The sequence below is a fragment of the Salmo trutta genome, chromosome 33 (genome assembly GCF_901001165.1).
Source record: "Salmo trutta chromosome 33, fSalTru1.1, whole genome shotgun sequence".
NCBI lineage: Eukaryota > Metazoa > Chordata > Actinopteri > Salmoniformes > Salmonidae > Salmo > Salmo trutta.
The window spans coordinates 7760445-7781648 of NC_042989.1; the positions used below are offsets into that span (position 1 = coordinate 7760445).

Consider the following 21204-nt stretch of genomic DNA (forward strand, 5'->3'; position numbering starts at 1 on the left):
ATCGACGTTATCCTTGGGAATAGCTTGGCTGGTGAGCGTGTATGGCCTGTCCTGTTTCCATCTCTAGTGGTTTCCACTAATCCGTCATTTGCAGGGATTCCTGATGAGAGTGCGCAGAGTTTCCCCAGAGGTGTTCTCTGCGTGTGCAGTGATTCGTTCCATGAGCCGTGGCGACCTGGTCACTGGGCCGTCTAACGAGAATGGCACACAGAAATCTGTCACTACTTTCCCGTTATCTGTACCCCGCTCCGATCTAATCAAGGAGCAATGGGCTGACTCCACATTAGAAGAGTTGCGTGACCAAATTGTGCCTGTGGAACATTTGGGAGATGTCGCCCATGGCTATTTTCTCCAAGAGGATGTCCTGATGAGAAAGTGGGTGTCTCATGGTAGTTGTTTTGTGGGGGAGGCGATTAGTCAGGTTGTTGTACCAGCTAAGCTTCGCGAGTTGGTGTTTACAACTTCTCACAATGATGTTGCTGGACATATGGGTGTGAGGAAAACCTACGATCGCATACTAAGATCGCATACACCTCTTCCCCATTTATTGAGGAGACTCTCCATGCAGACATACGGTTAGATTTTGGTTGTGGCATTTCTATGGCCATTTTGTGTGTTTGCTTTGCCACCTTTCAACACCCCTCATTACCACATTTATGCACGCAACCACTCACTTACACTACTGATTGCTGACTACACACACTATTGCTAATTGTATTTACGTTACTTCAGTTAAGGAATAACAAAAATATATTTATCTCCACATTGTCTCTCTTTTGTTACGGACTTCAAGCCGGTTCGTGACAATGGCCAAAAAGCTCAATTTTAGTCTCATCTGACCAGAGTAAGTTCTTCCATATGTTTGGGGAGTCTCCTACATGCCTTTTGGCGAACACCAAATGTGATTGCTTATTTTTTTCTTCAAGCAATGGCTTTTTTCTGGCTACTCTTCCATAAAGCCCAGTTCTGTGGAGTGTGTGGCTTAAAGTGGTCCTATGGACAGATATCCAATCTCTGCTGTGGAGCTTTTCAGCTCCTTCAGGGTTATCTTTGGTGTCTTTGTTGCCTCTCTGATTAATGCCCTCCTTGACTGGTCCGTGAGTTTTGGTGGGTGGCCCTCTCTTGGCAGGTTTGTTGCAGTGCCATATTCTTTCAATTTTTTTATAATGGATTTAAACGGTGCTCTGTGGGATGTTCAAAGTTTCGGATATTTTTTTATAACCCAACCCTGGTTTGTACTTCTCCACAACTTAGTCCCTGACCTGTTTGGAGAGCTCCTTGGTCTTCATGGTGCCGCTTGATTGGTGGTGCCGCTTGCTTGGTGGTGTTGCAGACTCTGGGGCCTTTCAGAACAGGTGTATATATACTGAGATCATGTGACACTTAGATTGCACACAGGTGGACTTTATTTTACTAATTATGTGACTTCTGAAGGTAATTGGTTGCACCAGATCTTATTTAGGGGCTTCATTGCAAAGGGGTGAATACATATGCACGCACCACTTTTCTGTTTTTAGAATTTTTTTGAAACAAGCTCTTTTTTCATTTCACTTCACCAATTTGGACTAATTTGTGTATGTCCATTGCATGAAATAAAAATAAAAATCCATTTAAATTACAGGTTGTAATGCAACAAAATAGGAAAACGCCAAGGGGGATGAATACTTTTGCAAGGCACTGTACAGACCATTAGTGGAATTCCCGCAAGAGGGTAACGGTTAATATGATTGGATGTTAATTATTTGACTAGACTATCTGTATTTCACATTGTGTTGTTATTTCGCTGAACACTAGATGGTTTCATTTTGGGGGGGGCAGTGAAACGAGGCTACTCAGGCGAGGAAAAAAGCTCACCCAAATGTATAGCCCATTGGAAAATATAAATGGACTGCTTAAAAAATACAAAAAATATTCACATGTTCAAACATCTTCCCCAGTTTTGGAATACCTGGTCTAAGTTTTAATCAACTTTTCTTGTTTTTTATATCTGCTTCTGTACTGTTTCCCTTTGACAACCCTGTTCTAGGCCCATTAAACTAATTCAGTGTCTGCAGGTTTTTGTTTTCCTTTCAATTAAGCCCTAGACAATCAGGTGTTGGGAGTGTCTTACTAATTAGTGGCCTTAATTCATCAATCAAGTACAAACCCGCAGACACTCGACCCTCCATGGAATGAGTTTGTCACCTACAACCTGTGTCTAACGTTTAGATGTTGCAATTGTAATAAAAATATTTTTGCTAAGGTGTTGTCTGGTCCGATGAATTGCTCAGAATGTTGACCCAACTCAATAGGTGGCCTGTCACCAACCTGTCTTATGTTCTGGTTGAGGTGTAGTCTGGTAGTTACTACAATCATGTCTGCGAACACACTATGGTAAATACTGTAGTATACTAGTCATGTCCGCAAAAACACTACAGTAAATATAGCCTCGTCGTGAACCAGGCTACCCTAAAATGGGAAGCCTGGGGAAGTTCCATGGCAGAAATCAGCTAAAGATTGGTTGGAACCCGGTGTAAATCAATAACGACTCGCAAACCTGTCACACGAATCAAATGCGTTGCTGGTTTTCACATAATTTTGAGATGAGCTAAAGCTGCAGCAAGAGGGGAGAAATGGTCTACAGTGGTAGCCATATCAAAGATTATAAATGTGTATGTTTCTAAAGTAGGACAAAAAGTAGCTGGCTAGCTACAAAGAGATTTGTTTTGAGAAAAGTATGCTAACCTTATAAACTACCTAGGCAAAAATGAACTTACTCGCTAGTTCAATTTCTCTCTCGATTATAAAGCCAACATAATGTTAACACCATATTATTGACCTAAAATGTTAGCCATCTTAGCCCAGTCGCTAGCTTATCCAGGGTCAGTGATACTAGTGCAACAATGTACTGTCCCGTACGAAAAAAGATTGCAGTCAGAGTGCAGTATAACTGCAGTCAGAGTGCAGTATAACTGCAGTTGGAGTGCAGTATAACTGCAGTACGCTACAAATACTGCATCCAATATATATATATTTTTTACTGCAGTACTTTTGCAGTATAATTGCATTTCAACTGCAGTTACCAGTCGACTGCAATTAATGCACTTTTATTGCAGTTTCAAAACTGCAATCTTTGTTTAAGGGGTCTATCTATGGGAACAACAGCAATCATATTGCAAGCAATATTGCTAAAATGAATGAACTAAAATGTTACCTGTAATGCTCATCTCCTGTAGCCAAATTGTCATCTCATTATTTCAATACTGTAGCTAAATTTACAATGGGTGGGTTTGCACTAAACAATTGTATTTGTCAGCACATAAAAGCCATGTACAACATCTGGTATATGGTTTGCCTCATATACAGTGAGGGGAAAAAAGTATTTCATCCCCTGCTGATTTTGTAGGTTTTTGTATGCTGATTTTGCATGCTGATTTGCCCACTTACAAAGAAATGATCAGTCTATAATTGTAATGGTAGGTTCATTTGAACAGCGAGAGACAGAATAACAACAACAAAAAATCCAGAAATTCGCATGTCAAAAATGTTATAAATTGATTTGCATTTTAATGAGGGAAATAAATATTTGACCCCTCTTCAAAACATGACTTTGTGATTGCCAACAAGGGTTTTGCCACCAGAGGTCAGACGTTTCTTGTAGTTGGCCACCAGGTTTGCACACATCTCAGGAGGGATTTTGTCCCACTCCTCTTTGCAGATCTTCTCCAAGTCATTAAGGTTTCGAGGCTGACGTTTGGCAACTCGAACCTTCAGCTCCCTCCACAGATTTTCTATGGGATTAAGGTCTGGGGACTGGCTAGGCCACTCCAGGACCTTAATGTGCTTCTTCTTGAGCCACTCCTTTGTTGCCTTGGCCGTGTGTTTTGGTCATTGTCTTGCTGGAATCCCCATTTACGACCCATTTTCAATGCCCTTGCTGAGGGAAGGAGGTTCTCACCCAATATTTGACGGCACATGGCCCCGTCCATCGTCCCTTTGATGTGGTGAAGTTGTCCTGTCCCCTTAGCAGAAAAACACCCCCAAAGCATAATGTTTCCACCTCCATGTTGACGGTGGGGATGGTGTTCTTGGGGTCATAGGCAGCATTCCTCCTCCTCCAAAGACGGCGAGTTGAGTTGATGCCAAAGAGCTCCATTTTGATCTCATCTGATGTAACACTTTCACCCAGTTGTCCTCTGAATCATTCAGATGTTCATTGGCAAACTTCAGACGGGCATGTATATGTGCTTTCTTGAGCAGGGGGACCTTGCGGCGCTGCAGGATTTCAGTCCTTCACGGCGTAGTGTATTACCAATTGTTTTCTTGGTGACTATGGTCCCAGCTGCCTTGAGATCATTGACAAGATCCTCCCGTGTAGTTCTGGGCTGATTCCTCACCGTTCTCATGATCATTGCAACTCCACGAGGTGAGATCTTGCATGGAGCCCCAGGACGAGGGAGATTGACAGTTCTTTTGTGTCTCTTCCATTTGCGAATAATCGCACCAACTGTTGTCACCTTCTCACCAAGCTGCTTGGCGATGGTCTTGTAGCCCATTCCAGCCTTGTGTAGGTCTACAATCTTGTCCCTGACATCCTTGGAGAGCTCTTTGGTCTTGGCCATGGTGGAGAGTTTGGAATCTGATTAATTGATTGCTTCTGTGGACAGGTGTATTTTATACAGGTAACACACTGAGATTAGGAGCACTCCCTTTAAGAGTGTGCTCCTAATCTCAGCTCCTTACCTGTATAAAAGACACCTGGGAGCCAGAAATCTTTCTGATTGAGAGGGGGTCAAATACTTATTTCCCTAATTAAAATGCAAATTAATTTATAACATTTTTGACATGCATTTATCTGGATTTTTTTGTTGTTATTCTGTCTCTCACTGTTCAAATAAACCTACCATTAAAATTATAGACTGATCATTTCTTTGTCAGTGGGCAAACGTACAAAATCAGCAGGGGATCAAATACTTTTTTCCCTCACTGTACATTGTCTACTGGTATCATTTTAACTTCTTTGGTATAGGGGGCGGTATTTTGACATCCGGATGAAAAGCGTGCCCAAAGTAAACTGCCTGCTTCTCAGGCCCAGAAACTAGGATATGTATGGAAAACACTCTAAAGTTTCTATAACTGTTAAAATAATGTCTGTGAGTATAACAGAACTGAAATGGCAGGTGAAACCCTGAGGACAAACCATAAAAAATAGAATAAAATTCAGCATACCACTGATTTCAATGCCTGGCACTTTTATAATAGGGCAAAATCTGGTTTCCAACATACTAATATTCTACATAGTTTAGCGCAGAAAATGTGGTAATTAACTGCAATGGCCATAATCCATTGCATGCCTACTTGGCCAGTCTGTGTTATATGCCTGCTGCGTAAAAGAGACAGAAGAATTCTCGATTGAGAGGAGCATTTGCTTCGTGCAAGGTATTTCTACCTGACAATGCACGATCTAAGTGATTTGATAGTTGGTATTCAGCAGTCATGTAAAAAAAGATTGAAACCAAAATCAAAAACCGTGATTATTTCTTAATAATCGAACCGACCTCAAACAGCACTAATCGCTCAGCACTACAACACAGACACATTAGAGACAGAACCCTTCCCCTTTTTATTGCAGGATTGTCATATGCGATTGACCAACATTGACACTAATTCATTTTGAATAATAGTTTAACAATTAAAACAAATTTAATAAACACTTCACTTCAAAGAATCAACACTTCATCACTTCAAAATGTACAAATAAGCACATAGGTAAAGATCAGAAATCTTAGTCTAAACAACAAAAGATAATTGAGCAATAACAAGTATGCTAATATTACTAAAGCATATTTTCAGGTGAACAAAAACCCACCACAACCTTACAATCTTGCTCCACTGATCCCTGATCTACTGGGTGGGCAGACATTGTGTGTGATGTTTAACTGTATTTTTGTATGCAACATTTGCTAACATAGGTAGGCCTACACATATAATCCATGGCAAATAGGATATACTCATTGGGAGCGCTCTCCATCTGCGAACAGGCTTTCACAGCTTTCCATATCTGAGGACAAAAAATAAATAAATCACAAACAGGCGACAGATATACTCAAATTAGAAAGCACTAAATAATATGTTACTATTATATCTCTGTCCTCAAAGTTTTCCCCTTTGGGGACTGGAGTTGGATACACTTTTCATAATGTCATCCCACAAAGATACCTGCCCTGTCCAGTAGCCTACACTCTCTGTTTACTGACAGCTGGAGCTGCAATGTCACCCTCTTCCATGGCTGTTATCTACAAATGCATTTGGAGACTGTTTTTAATTTACAATGATTACATCAAGATAGCTATCTCATGGGAAGTTAGCTAGCTGATTACATTTTAATTCACTTAGCTAAACAGTGTGTCAAGCTAGCTAGCTAGCTAGCAGCTCAGTTGAGTTAGCCTACAAAGTGGCCTACTGTAGCCAGCCAGCCAGCTAGCTAATAATACCTTAACATTTAAAAAAATGTATTTACTTACTTGAATAGGTTCTCCCACTGGCTCAAAAAATAAAATAATGGACAATATTCACAATATTTTTGGTCGAAGCAAAGCGCCGCCAGCAACCATGTGGATGAATGGAGGGAAAAAAAAGAATTGTAAAAAAAAAGGTTTACCACCAGAGCGGTATTGACCATGTTGTGACGTTTGACTTTACCAGCATAATCCACTTTCAATTTCACTAAATATAAATCGCAGACTGTCACACACAGTTATAACTTAATAACTAGCACTTAATAAAACTAGCATAGGCAACAACTACCCAGACGGTAAACAGTGGTGCACATAACACACAGCACCCCTTCTACGGGTGTGTGGGGGGAGGGTTCTTGAAATGTCACATCCAATCAAAATCTTGCCGTTGGGAGCCAGTGGGCCATTCAAAATGTTTTTGCAAAACAAATTCTCCAGACCTCCAAGAGAGGCGTGACCATGACGTGATTCTGGAGGTATGGCATCATGAGACTACTGTAGTGTTTTTGCAGACATGTCTGTACAGTATTTACTGTAAACACTGCAGTATACTACAGTCATGTCAGCAAAAACACTACAGTATACTACGGTCATATCCGCAATCACACTACAGCGAATACTATAGTATACTACAGTCAGAGTGAGGAGCGATACACCAGCGTACCTCATTGCCACCCCCCGTTCCACTCCTTTGGTCACCCGGCTGAGGAGGTAATGAATGAACGCGGGGGTGGAAAGATGCTGGCAACAGCAGACCTGAGGAAGTGCGTCTTCAGAGTTAATTTGTACAGTGGTGACTACAAACACACTCAAGAGCCCCTCGCTGTGTGTGTGTGGCACACTCAAGAGGCCCTTGCTGTGTCTGTGCTAATGCCAGCTCAGAGATGTGCAGAGGGGAGAGGGGAGAGGGATACACAAAGGCACGACACGTCCGATGGACGACTGAAACCTTTCCCAGAGAGAGGAGATGCTTGAAGGGGAACGCAGGGGATAATAGCGACCAATTAAAGACTTGACTGGTTGTTTGAGGGTTTGAGTCAAGCATGGATGAGGCCTGTCGCATGTAAACCACTGTAGGTTTGGAGAAGAGAGCTTTGGGGAAAACACAATACAGGGCTTCAGTTAAAACCAAAAATTCTAAGACAGATTTTGACGTTTCAGATGACAAAACAAATGGAATAAATAGAGTAAACACCCAGAACTATAAATTGTGAAGATGTAGTCCAGCCATACTGAACAGGCGGACCGCGGTCCGAATCTGGACCCAGAACGGGGTTGGTACGGACCGCAGGTCCCAACTTAAAAACAACTTTTTAAAAACAACTTTTTTTAACAACTCAGTCAGGCTTTCAATTTAATGTTATTGAGAGTTATACTAGTAGAATGTACAAGGTGCAATTTTTAAATGTTGTAGTGCATGGCAGCTTTCCTCTTATGTCATTAAGACATTACTTTAGAGAGCTATTTATAATCTATGTATAACTAGCCAATGTTAGTTAGCCTAACCAGCTAACTTACCTATCTAAATCTTGTAGTTATCAAGGCCAGCTTCGATTCCCATTTGATTTTGTTGAGTCGCTCAGGTATCATATGAACACACATAAGACATGAAAAAATGTGTAGAATTGAAAGAAATTTGCTTAAAAACATTTAAAAAATTCACTCCGCCAAAAAGAGGGGTGTGAAAAGTGTGGGTTGTGAGGTGGTGGTTTGTTGCTACGCCGATAAATGACAATATCCATCAGAACATTTGCCAGATAGGACATTTGTGTGAACGAACCTTCTCAAAAAGTAGTAGAGTATCCTTGACCTAGTCCATTAAGTAGCAAAAAATGACTAAAAATGCATAAAAGGAGGAACTAAAACCGGAGTACCTATACCAACAACAAATATAAAACTCACAGAAAAAGGGAGTTATACTGTATTGTGATTTGTCACTACACTAAATGTGTGTTCTGGATAACATTACAACCCAATTACATTCTGTGACACCAAAGTGGTTCCATGTCCGACCCAAATAACCCGCTCTCACTCTGTTCTCTTTCAACAGAGACAGCCCAGAGGACAAAAGGAAAAGAGAAATACAACAAACGAGAAAGGTTAATAACAGCTTTTCCTGTGTCATATTTGACAAGACCAGCCATTGGTCTAATTATCGTCATTATGGTTTGCCAAGACTTCTACTTCTCCTTCTTAGTGGCAGGCAGCATGATAGCCACTTCTAAACGCATATCTATTATTTAATCAAACTGTTGGTGGTGCAGAACGGGGGGAGAGAGAGAGAGAGAGAGAGAGAGAGGGGCACTTTATTTTTGGCCTGGGTGAGTTCTCTTTGAATATGCCAGTGGGCCAAGGCTTTTAATGTATACCCTTTTGATTTCCAAATCGCCACCACTCAAATGACAAAGGTGCAGTTTATGTTGCCAAAGGGAAAGGCTAAATCTGAGTCAAAGGCTAAGGCTGGGGTTGAGCTAAATGGTAATCCAGGATCAACACAGTGAAATTACAATCAGTATCAACACAGCTAATTTATGATACAGGATCAACATAAGATCTGTGTTCCTCACCAGAACTTTGGCTAGATGGACCAGTCCATTGTTAGTGATCTGGTTGTTCCATAGAATCAGAACCTTCAGTCCATTTGTCTGAACTCTCAGACCTTCACAGATCTCCTCCAGTCCTGCACAAGACCAGAAAAGAGAAATGAAACACTTAAGACTACAGTGCACTAGGCTAGTCATAAAGGGCTTAAATAAATGACAAGGGGAATTCAACAATTTACTGCTACCTCAATCTCTATGAGTGATACAGAGTGAAAATGGTCCTGTTCTTTGACAGTACCAGGACCGTCACCTGAGTCTGTTATGGTGTTGTTGCTGAAGTCCAGGGTAGTGATGGTACTGTTCACAGGAGCTTGGTTGCACCTTAATTGGGGAGAACGGGCTCGTGGTAATGGCTGGAGCGGAATTAGTGGAATGGTATCAAATACATCAAGCACATGGTTTCCATGTGTTTGATGCCATTCCATTCGCTCAGTTCCAGCCATTATTATAAGCCGTCCTCCCTCCAGCAGCCTCCACTGGTACTGTTGTATCTGGTTCATACTGAATATGTTCTTTAAGTGCACCTGAGTTTGCTATGGTGTTGTTGCTGAGGTCCAGAGTAGTGATTGAGCTGTTGTATCTGAGCAGGTCTCCTAACTGCATAGAGTCCTGTTCGCTGTTCAGATTATTGTTGGACAGGTACAGCTCCCGGAGTGCTCTGTTGCTCTTCAAAGCAGCCACTATGGACAAAGAAACCAAAGCAATATTACTTTTTAAGTAAAGTTTGGTTTGATGGTAAAGAATCATGCTAGTCTAATAAATAACCTACTTTAGCTTAAGAACATTTGAGACTAAACCATTGTATTTATAGTATTTCTCAAGAGTCACCCAGCGTTTCTCAAAAGCACAAATCTCCCATTATTCTACCAAAAATATTTTAAAGCATAATTTTATTGCACACTATCTCTCAGTAAATTGTACAGTGAAGTGTGTGTGCGCAGTGGTGGGTTGTCACGCAGCCCAGCCTTAGCGGATCGATGCAGTAGATTTGATCAGGCCCTTTGGGCTGCATGTGGAATGCCAACATTGTCATCATGCACAGTGGGAACCAAATGGAGGGATCGCTGGATTGATCTGGACGACTCCACGGCGCGCGGCCCGTCGAGTGCCGCAATCAGGGCCCCTTCGATCGAAGGCAATGATCCACAGCTGGGCCCCCCGCAGAGAAGGATGGAAGGGAACGGGGGAGGACAGGGGGGTAGGCAGGGGCGACGAGGCTGGATGCACGGCCCAAAAATATCAAAAGGATCCAGGAGGGTTTAAAGAGATAGGGTCTCTGTCTCAGTGGTGAGAAGGAAGAGCGTGTACGTGTATGTGCCTGTCTCTTCCTCTGGCTCATTTACAGATTTACAGGTCATTGTCTCCTCCCTGATCACTAGAGTACACCGGCCCAGCCCCCCGCTGCTCACAGAAGAGGAACACCTCCCTCGGTCGTCAAGGTTACGTCCCAGAGATGAAACACCAGCCAATCAATGAAGGTCACCGTTCAAGGACAGCAAGACCAAAGCCATCACCATGGAGCCGTAGAGTGTGACATTGGTGAAAGCTTTCATCTTAACCTTAAACTGTACTTGGTTAAAGGCTTCGTGGTAAAAATTATAAAAAACAAATTAGTAAATTACAGAAATATGACTGAAGTAAATGTTAATACCCCTCAACATAATTTATTTTTGAGAATTTTACAAGTTAAGGTATTTGTATATCTTGCTCCTGACCAAGGTAATATTATTGTAAGGGAAAGTCCAGTCCTTTATTGGAAGTCCAATGCTGTGTGCTGGAGGGCAGTGTTGGCCTCTTGTGCCTGAGTGCAGTGGTACGGACACAGTGTAGCACATGGGTATCAAACATACTGCTCCGGCCTGCGAGCCTATTCAGTCCAGCCTGTGGCTGGTGTGAGTAAAAAATGTACTGTACTGTGCAAAAGTTTTAAGCAGGTGTGAAAAAATGCTGCAAAGTCAGGGATTTTGTAGGCATATAGTCAGGTGTATGATTAAACAATTATACCTAACAGGTGCTAATAATCATAATTTCAATATGTAGGTTGAAACACAAGCATTACCTGAAACAGAAACAGCTGTGTAGAAGGAATAAAACTCAGCTAACAAGGTGAGGTTGCTGAAGACAGTTTACTGTCAAAATTCATACACCATGGCAAGACTGAGCACAGCAACAAGACACAAGTTAGTTATACTGCATCCGCAAGGTCTCTCCCAGGCAGAAATGTAAAGGCAGACAGGGGTTTCCAGATGTGCTGTCCAAGCTCTTTTGCAGAAGCAAAGAAACGGGCAACGTTGAGGACCACCACTGCGTAGTGGTCGGCCAAGGAAACTTACTGCAGCAGATGAAAGGCATATCATGCTTACTTCCCTTTGCAATCGGAAGATGTCCAGCAGTGCCATCAGCTCAGAATTGGCAGAAAACAGTGGGACCCTGGTACACCCATCTACTGTCCGGAGAAGTCTGGTCAGAAGTGGCCTTCATGGAAGACTTGCGGCCAAAAAGCCCTACCTCCGACGTGGAAACAAGGCCAAGCGACTCAACTATGCATGAAAACACAGGAACTGGGGTGCAGAAAAATGGCAGCAGGTGCTCTGGACTGATGAGTCAATTGAAATATTTGGCTGTAGCAGGAGGCAGTTTGTTCACCGAAGGGCTGGAGAGCGGTACACGAATGAGTGTCTGCAGGCAACAGTGAAGCATGGTGGAGGTTCCTTGCAAGTTTGGGGCTGCATTTCTGCAAATGGAGTTGGGGATTTGGTCAGAATTAATGGTCTCCTCAATGCTGAGAAGTACAGGCAGATAGTTATCCATCATGTAATACCATCAGGGAGGCATCTGATTGGCCCCAAATATATTCTGCAGCATGACAACGACCCCAAACACACAGGGAATGTCATTAAGAACTATCTTCAGCGTGAAGAAGAACAAGGAGTCCTGGAAGTGATGGTACGGCCCACACAGAGCCCTGATCTCAACATCATCAAGTCTGTTTGGGATTACATGAAGAGAGAGAAGCACCTGAGGCTGCCTAAATCCACAGAAGAACTGTGGTTAGTTCTCCAAGATGTTTGGGCCAACCTACATGCCGAGTTCCTTCCAAAAGTGTACCTAGAAGAATTGATGCTGTTTTGAAGGCAAAGGGTGGTCACACCAAATATTGATTTGATGTAGATTTTTCTTCTGTTCACTCACCTCATGTCTATTTTTGAAAGCATTCTTACTTTACAGCATTTTTTCAAACCTGCCTAAAACTTTTGCACAATACTGTATAATACAGTTGAAGTCGGAAGTTCACATACACCTTAGCCAAATACATTTGAACTCAGTTTTTCACAATTCCTGACTTTTAGTCCTAGTAAAAAGTCCCTGTCTTAGGTCAGTTAGGATCACCACTTTATTTTAAGAATGTGAAATGTCAGAATAATAGTAGAGAGAATGATTTATTTCAGCTTTTATTTCTTTCATCACATTCCCAGTGGGTCAGAAGTTTACATACACTCAATTAGTATTTGGTAGTATTGCCTTTAAATTGTTTAACTTGGGTCAAACGTTTTGGGTAGCCTTCCACAAGCTTCCCACAATAAGTTGGGTGAATTTTGGCCCATTCCTCCTGACAGAGCTGGTGTAAATGAGTCAGGTTTGTGGGACTCTTTGCTCGCACACACTTTTTCAGTTCTCCCCACACATTTTCTATAGGATGAGGTCAGGGCTTTGTGATGGCCACTCTAATACCTTGACTTTGTTGTCCTTAAACCATTTTTCCTGTTACTTGAACTCTGTGAAGCATTTATTTGGGCTGCAATCTAAGGTGCAGTTAACTCTCATGAGCTTATCCTCCGCAGCAGAGGTAACTCTGGGTCTTCCTTTCCTGTGGCGTTTCATCATAGCGCTTGATAGGTTTTGCGACTGCACTTAAAATAAACTTTCAAGAACAAGGTTCTTGAAATGTTCCTTATTGACTGACCTTCATGTCTTATTCTTATTACCTTTGCTTATTTGAGCTGTTCTTGCCATAATATAGACCTGGTATTTTACCAAATAGGGCTTTCTTCTGTACCCCTACGTTGTCACAACTGATTGGCTGAAATGCATTAAGAAGGAAAGAAATTCCACAAATTAACTTTTAACAAGGTACTCCTGTTAATTGAAATGCATCCCATGTGACTACCTCATGAAACTGGTTGAGAGAATGCCAAGAGTATGTAAAGCAGTTATCGAGGCAAAGGGTGGTTCCTTTGAAGAATCTCAAATTTAATAAATATTTTGATATGTTTAACACTTTTTTGGTTACTACATGATTCCATATGTGCTATTTCATAGTTTTGATGTCTTCACTATTATTCTACAATGTATAAAATAGTAAAAATAAAGGAAAACCTTTGAGTAGGTGTCTCCAAACTTTTGACTGGTACTGTATATATACACACAGTCCCTTCAGAAAGTATCCACTCCCCTTGACTTTTTCACATTTTGTTGTGTTACAAAGTGGAGTTAAATGGATTTAATTTGTCAACAATCTACACAAAATAATCTGTCAAAGTGAAAGAAAAATATAAAATGGAAAACAAAACAATACTTGATTAGATAAGTATTCAACCCCCTGAGTCAATAAATGTTAGAATCACCTTTGGCAGTGATTACAGCTGTAAGTCTTTTTGGGTAAGTCTCTAAGAAATTTGCATACCTGAATTGTACAATATTTGAACATTGCTCTTCAAATATTCTTCAAGCTTTGTCAAGTTGGTTGTTGATCATTGCTTGACAGCCATTTTCAAATCTCGCCATAGATATTCAAGCTGGTTTAAGTCAAAACTGTAACTAGGCCACTCAAGAAAATTCAATGACGTCTTGGTAAGCAACTCTTGTTCTTAAATCTATTCTGTTTCTTTTTATCCTAAAAAACTCTCTAGTCCTTGCCGATGACTAGCATATCCATAACATGATGCAGCCACCACCATGCTTGAAAATATGATGAGTGCTATTCAGTGATGTGTTGTTGGATTTGACCCAAACATAACACTATGTATTCAGGACATAACGTTCATTTCTTTGTCACATTTTTTGCAGTTTAATGTTAGTGCCTTATTGCAAACAGGATGTATGTTTTGGAATATTTTTATTCTGTACAAGCTTCCATATTTTCACTCTGTCATTTAGGTTAGTATGGTGGAGTAACTATAATATTGTTGATCCATCCTCAGTTTTCTCCTGTCACAGCCATTAAACTCTGTTTTAAAGTCACCATTGACCTTATGGTGAGATCCCTGAGTGTACAAAACATTATAAACTGAGATTTCTATGACATTGACTGACCATGTGAATCCAGGTGAAAGCTATATCCCTTAGTGATGTCACATGTTAAATCCACAGGTTAAAGAATAATTTTTACGTCTTGAAACATTTGAGACATGGATTATGTATGCGTGCCCTTCAGAGGGTGAACGGGCAAGACAAAAGATTTAAGTGCCTTTGAACGGAGTATGGTATTAGGTGCCAGGTGCACCGGTTTGTGTCACGTTCAAAAGTTTCCCATTTGTATCAAGAATGGTCCACCACCCAAAGGGGACATCCAGCCAACTTGACACAACTGTGGAATGCTTTCGACACCTTGTATTGTCCATGCCCAGACAAAATTAGGCTGTTCTGAGGGCAAAAGGTGGGGGTGCAACTCAATATTAGGAAGGTGTTCCTAATATTTTATACACTATACTTTTTGGGGGTATGGGGCTTTTAGAGGGAAAAAAAGCGATGGATAAAGTTATTTTTGCACATTTTAACAGTGAGGAAATACAATTAATCGTAAGTGCGGCACTCTGGACCTCGGTGAAGACCAAATGCGGGGCAAAATGAGTTTAGCATCTCTGGTGAAAGACCTGATTCCTGGTGAAATAACTGTTCTGAGGCCTGGTTACTGGTCCTCGTATCTGGCTACAGAAAGTCCTAGGTAGAAAGGATAGTGTCTCTGGCCGCGATGACGGTGTGGATCAGTGCGGCGGTGTGTAAAGTGACAGGCTGAAGATTAGGACATCTAATCCCGGGCCAGTCCCACTGTGAGGGTCACAGGGCCAAAATCTGCTCCTCCGCTCCTTGTCCTCCGTCATCTGTTCCTGCTGGCCACGGCCGAGCATGGACAACACAGAGTGCACACACATACACATTGACACACAAAAACACACATATGCAGTCACACACACACACCCACACACACAGGAGATACTACTGAGCCCTATCAGGCCATGAGGAAGAACTCAGAAATAACAGATTGTGTGTGTGTGTGTGTGTGTGTGTGTGTGTGTGTGTGTGTGTGTGTGTGTGTGTGTGTGTGTGTGTGTGTGTGTGTGTGTGTGTGTGTGTGTGTGTGTGTGTGTGTGTGTACATGTTTATATATACTTGTGGGTACCAGAAGTCCCCACAAGAATAGTAAACAAACAAAAATGTTACCAACTGGGGACTTTATTTAACCAGGAAAGTCAGTTAAGAACAAATTCTTATTTTCCATGACAGCCTAGGAACAGTGTGTTAACTGCCTTGTTCAGGGGCAGAAGGATAGATTTTTACCTTGTCAGCTCGGGGATTCGATCTTGCAACCTTTCGGTTACTAGTCCAACGCTCTAACCACTAGGCTACTTGCCGCCCCAATGGGGAAATTTTGTTGGTCCCCATAAGGTCAAATGCTATTTCTAGGGGGTTTAGAATTAGGTTTAGGGTTAGGGTTAACATTAGGTTTTCGGGTTAAGGTTAGGGCAAATAGGATTTTGAATGGGACTGAATTGTGTGTCCCCACAAGGTTAGTTGTACAAGACTGTGTGTGTGTGTGTGTGTGTGTGTGTGCGTGTGCGTATTTGTACATGTTTCGCTACCTTATCAGGACCACAATGTCCTGACAAGTCACCACAATGTCCTGACAAGTCACCACAATGTCCTGACAAGTCACCACAATGTCCTGACAAGTCACCACAATGTCCTGACAAGTCACCACAATGTCCTGACAAGGTAGGAAAATAAGAACATTTTGGAAAGTCAGGACTTTTTTTCCATGTCCTGGATTTCTTCAAATGCTATTTTAGGCTTAGGTTTGGGGTTTGGGTTTAAGAGTTAGGGTTAGGGGTTAAAGTTAGAGTTATTGAAAATATATTTTTGAATGGGAAAACATTTTTACTCCCCAAAAGGTCCTGATAATTTTCTAAAACAAAGCTGTGTGTGTGTATGCGTTTATGCATACGTGCAGGGCATACCAAGCGTGAAGAGGGGTCTGCCGCTGAGGCAGGTGCTTTGGAGGTGCAGCACGGTGAGTCTGCTGCTGAGGAGGGCTCTTGACAGGACCTGGGCTGGATACTGTAGCAGGGCCACGTTACACAAATCCAGCCTCAACAGACACACACTCTACAGAGAGACAAACACAAGGATCTCATCACAGAGAGGGAGAAAGGGAGAGGGAGGGGGACAGAGGGAGAGAGAGAGTGGGGTGCGGAGAGATAGAGAGAGATGGACGGGAGATAGAGGACAAAGATAAAGGGAGAGAAAGTCAGCAAAACTGAGGGGATGGAAAAACAGAGATGGAGGGAAGGACAGGGTATGACAGGGACAGAGAGCGAGAGAGACGTGTAAGAGGGAGTGAGGGTCTGAGATGCTAGGTTATGGACTGGCCTCTGTACTTTACTTCTGATCAAACACTTCCAGAACCTGTCAGAAAAAGATGGCAGGGAGGGAGGGAGGAGAGGCTGAAGGGCTAGGCCGTGCCCTAAGTGTGGACTGAACTCCGTATTCTACCTCACCTTCAAACACTAGAGGAAGAGGGGAATGCCAGTAAGGCAAAACAACACTGACTGACAGAAAGAGAGCGGTGGAGAGAGTGACAGAGCGAGAGTGTGGCTGAAGGGCTAGGCTGTGCCCCTGGTGGGGACTGGCCTCCATGCATCACCTCTCCTCAGCAACCACTAGCCTGTCTGAAGGAGAGGAGAGGGGGAATATCAAAAAAGGATGAGAAGAAAACAGTCCTGAGTGACGGAGGGAGAGCGGCAGGTCTGGGGGCCATTGTTAGTCTCCATCCCCCCCACCATCTCTCTGTCCGTCTGGTCGGCACATCAAACGTGTCCAGATTTTTTCTCTCCTGCTGCATCCTCCATCTCTCGCTCTACACCAAGGTGATTTTGATTGATCTTGAGTAATACTGCCTAAGAGCCGGCTTTTGGTCTCACCCTTGAAGTCCATTTCACCACGCGGCAAAACCTCACCTCTCTTTCATCTAAGAACTATCACTAATTGAACAAACATTGAAATAAATTTACACTATAACTATCCAATTCCATCCAGCATTAGAGGTTGTCATCTGGGCTTATTTTGTCATTGGCAAATTACTTATAGATCCCTCATCTGTTTGTCTATCTGTCTGTCTCTCAGACACAGTCAGCTAACGTAAGATGCTTGGGAAGATTTTCCCTGCATAGTTTGAGTCCTGCCCTGGGCCCTGAGAGGTTTATCACCCCAAGGACACGACCAGGCTGGCAGGCAGGCCTTCAAAAATAGCATTTGGGATCTGCAGGATCATTTCTCCTGGCTCTGCTAGCTAATCAGATGCCCATGGTAATGAAGTCTGAGGTACTGACTGTGGGTAATGGCGCGTGCATGCGTGCACGATTGTGTGCATGCATGTGTGTTAGCTAACAAAGCTAGGCAGCTTCTCTGGGAACTGCTGAACTTGAATATACTTTTTTTTGCCCTCAATACTCACTCGTCTTACTTCTAGAATACATTCCCTCCTATAGTATGTGCACTCTCTCACCCCTGGCCTGAATCCACACATAGAAACACATTACACTGAACTACATTTACCTGCTTTATCAAATGAGAGAGGGCCTTCCAACCAGATATCCCCATGCCGGTGTTGTCAGAGATGTCAAGATGGGGGGTAGATTCATAATACAAAATCATATCCAGCAAGGATGATGCTCCCTGGAAGAAAAAAAGAAAAGGGAGCGAGGTTTAAATTCAACAGCAACATAGTAATGGAGTTCCCAGTTCCTTTGATGGAGAGTAAAATCCGATACACAGGGACAGCTGAATACAAAACCCAATTGGAAAGTAAAAATGAAAAAATAAGTTTTTGCTCATAAAACTCACATTTTCCTCCAGCTCTGCCGCTTGCAGATTGATGAAATCAAAGCTCAGTGATTTCAGTATGACTTCCAGAGCCTCGCAGGAAAGGTGGTCTAATCGCTCACCTGAGTAGGGAAAGCAATCAAACAGAAGATAATTGGGACTTTTTGCTAACAGTCAGATTGCCATGTCCCCAGTCAGGAGTCAATGTTATTTTGTGATTGGAATTTTAGGAAACTCAGGGAGGCTAGAGCACACAAAACAACCTTCCCCTCCTACCCCTCCTTTAGAAAACGTAAATCATCTCTTTATCTGTGCAATTGTTTACTTTCTGTATTAAAGTTGTACAGTAAGCTCTGAGAGAAGAAAAGCGTCGCCACAGATTATGTGACTGGTAGTTAGTGCACAGTGTGATGCAACGACTCAGAGTTAAAAGGCGAAAGACGTTCTCTCTCTAACAAGATCCCATCCACTGTCCCCCTCCCTCCCTCCCTCCCAGTCATGAATCAAAGGGTGTCTGATTATTCAACACCAGATGACTTTTGAACAAAGAGAGAGACTTTGATGGCCGCAGCATCAGTCCGCCTCTCTTAGAGGCCCTAGCTCCTTCCTTCCTTCCCCTCATAAACTCTTATCTCCATGACCGCGGAGGGAGGGAGCAAACAGCACATCGCTGTCTCACAGCTCACACACATCCTTCTTTATTCATCATTAGCATAATAATTTCAAAAAAATGTTTTTTAAAGAAATTGTTTAAACAATAATCACTTAACTGTACCGTAGGAACAGGGGGAACTGCAAGGAAGGGGAGGAACTGAAATCCCCTCTATCTAATCCCCTCTGTGTTGGGGAAGATAATAACTAATGCAGGGTGTCATCACCCCAGTGTGATGTCATCAGTGCGTGACAACTGAGGGGGGGGGGGGGGGGGGGGGGGGGAACAAGATGACCCCATGTTGGAATCACACATCCCCACTGGGGTGGCAGCTCTCCTGTTACACTCATCAAAATCAAAGGGGGGCAGGGGTTAACCCCAAACTGAAGCTTCACAGCATCAGAGGAGTGATTAAATTCTACTGGTACTGTAAATGTACGTTACAGTAAACCGATGGCTACTTAGAAATAATCTGTATAATGGACTGGAATGTGATGTCTTTCGGGCAAACTAACTTTCTAGTATTGTAATATTGCAATCTTACACTGTTGTAATGGCTGTAATAGTCATTCATTTTACATTCAACAAGCACTATACCACTCACTGTATAAAATATCATATTAATCATACCCTATGTTGTAAATAAAGTTAGAACAAACATTTCACATTACCTTACCTTTCAAATCCAGACATGGGGCCCTGCCATTTAAACTGGTAACCTGCTGATGGAGAGAGAAAATTTAGCATTTCTCATTAACATAAACAATACAGTTAATGTACCCCTCTAACATGAGGCCTCTGCATCCCTCCATGGCTCTCTGACTTTGTTCAGAGTTAGAAGCTCTAGCTTCCACTGCCACCACCACAACAGCAACATGAGAGCATAAATTATGGATTTCACACAGTTTACTATTGATGGCAACACCATGTCCTAATTAACCAGTGTATATTAATTAGCAACAGCTGGTCATCTGTTGAGGCGTTCATTTGCCAAGCCACTGTTCCACATACATCTGTTTTGACTACATCAATCTCCAAAGGTGACATAATTGCGTGTATCGTGGAAATTGTCATCTTTTATTCTCCTGACAACCAGAACACAACAGCCAAGGAGCGAAAGAGAATCTCTCCTTACATGCAGATTAAAAAAGAATGTGATAGCATGTTCCCTCGTCTCTCCCTCTCTCTCTCTCTGGAAAGGAAGGAATGCGATCATTTCAACTGTTTTTCCCTCACATCAAGTGGAGGAACCGAACGCACGCCGTCTTCGTTTTGCCCAATCCCACTGTGTGAAGATGCCACCGGCTTATTCTCATATACTGCCTGTTTTATTTAATCCTTAAATATGATTCATTGTTGAAGGGACATGAGAGTACAAAATACCTTGAAGGAATGATTTCCTATATTTTTCTGTCTAGGAGCAGGGAGGAGAGACAATAGGCCCCTTAAAAATGTTCTAGTCAGAACCAAACTACATTAATCAATATAACATGAATAAATTACACTTTGTAAATAGAGGCGTATTATTGGTTATAATTACACATTTCCTTTGAAATTGTCAGTGTGCAGAAACACACATAAACAATACAAGGAATAACGCAAGACACATGAGTGACGTGTCACATTCGCCGAAAAAGAACGTACAACACATATTGTGCCAAAGACAATGTTGGCGGCAGAAAAGGCTACACACACACACAGTCTAATAGGTTAGAGCCTGGAATGAACAGCATCATGTAGGCCTGCTATGCCCTGAAACAGTACTCCCTATCTGTCTGTCTCTGAAATGTGTATCCCTCTGAGAAATATTTTATTTATAGAGGAACCACCACCACAAAACAAAGCATGCATATCAATTTATTAAAACCCCTGATATAACATTATAGCAGTATGAGTTATGATATTGTTCTACTTTATGATAGCATTTCTTCTGAGTACTTGGCAGAATAACCTGAAGAGAGGATTTTATTGACGAGCAGGAGACATGAAAAGTATTATACTGTGTGGTCGGTCAATATACTGTATATATTCTGTTTGGGATAGAGTACAGCGATGTGACAAAATAATTTGAGGCTGTGCAACCACCGGCCCACCCCACCGATCACACAAACAACCACACGAGTGCAAGTGCACACCCAACCACACACACACACACACACACACACACACACACACACACACACACACACACACAAACACAGAGTAGTTGCTTTTTTTCCATCTTAATGAATTTCTGAACTTGTGAGCCCCCTTCCTTTTCCCTGTTGCTCTGCTGCTGAGATGTGCTGCCTAGCGTGGAGGAGAAAAACGAAGGGACCGAGTGCCAAACCTATTGATGTATCAGGAGGGAGAG

The 21204-nt window shown here is 42.3% G+C and overlaps 1 protein-coding gene across 1 annotated transcript in view; it reads right to left on the reverse strand.

Annotated features, from left to right (window-relative positions):
- Positions 1-21204, reverse strand: part of LOC115172318 (protein phosphatase 1 regulatory subunit 37) — a 68057-nt gene that overhangs the window by 40451 nt on the left and 6402 nt on the right. Inside the window, exons 3-8 of the mRNA XM_029729670.1 lie at positions 19528-19570; positions 18221-18321; positions 17933-18052; positions 16336-16483; positions 9625-9780; positions 9065-9177 (exon numbers count right to left, since the gene is read on the reverse strand). Of these exons, the coding sequence (XP_029585530.1) occupies positions 9065-9177; positions 9625-9780; positions 16336-16483; positions 17933-18052; positions 18221-18321; positions 19528-19570 (681 nt within the window). The remainder of the gene's footprint in view (positions 1-9064; positions 9178-9624; positions 9781-16335; positions 16484-17932; positions 18053-18220; positions 18322-19527; positions 19571-21204) is intronic.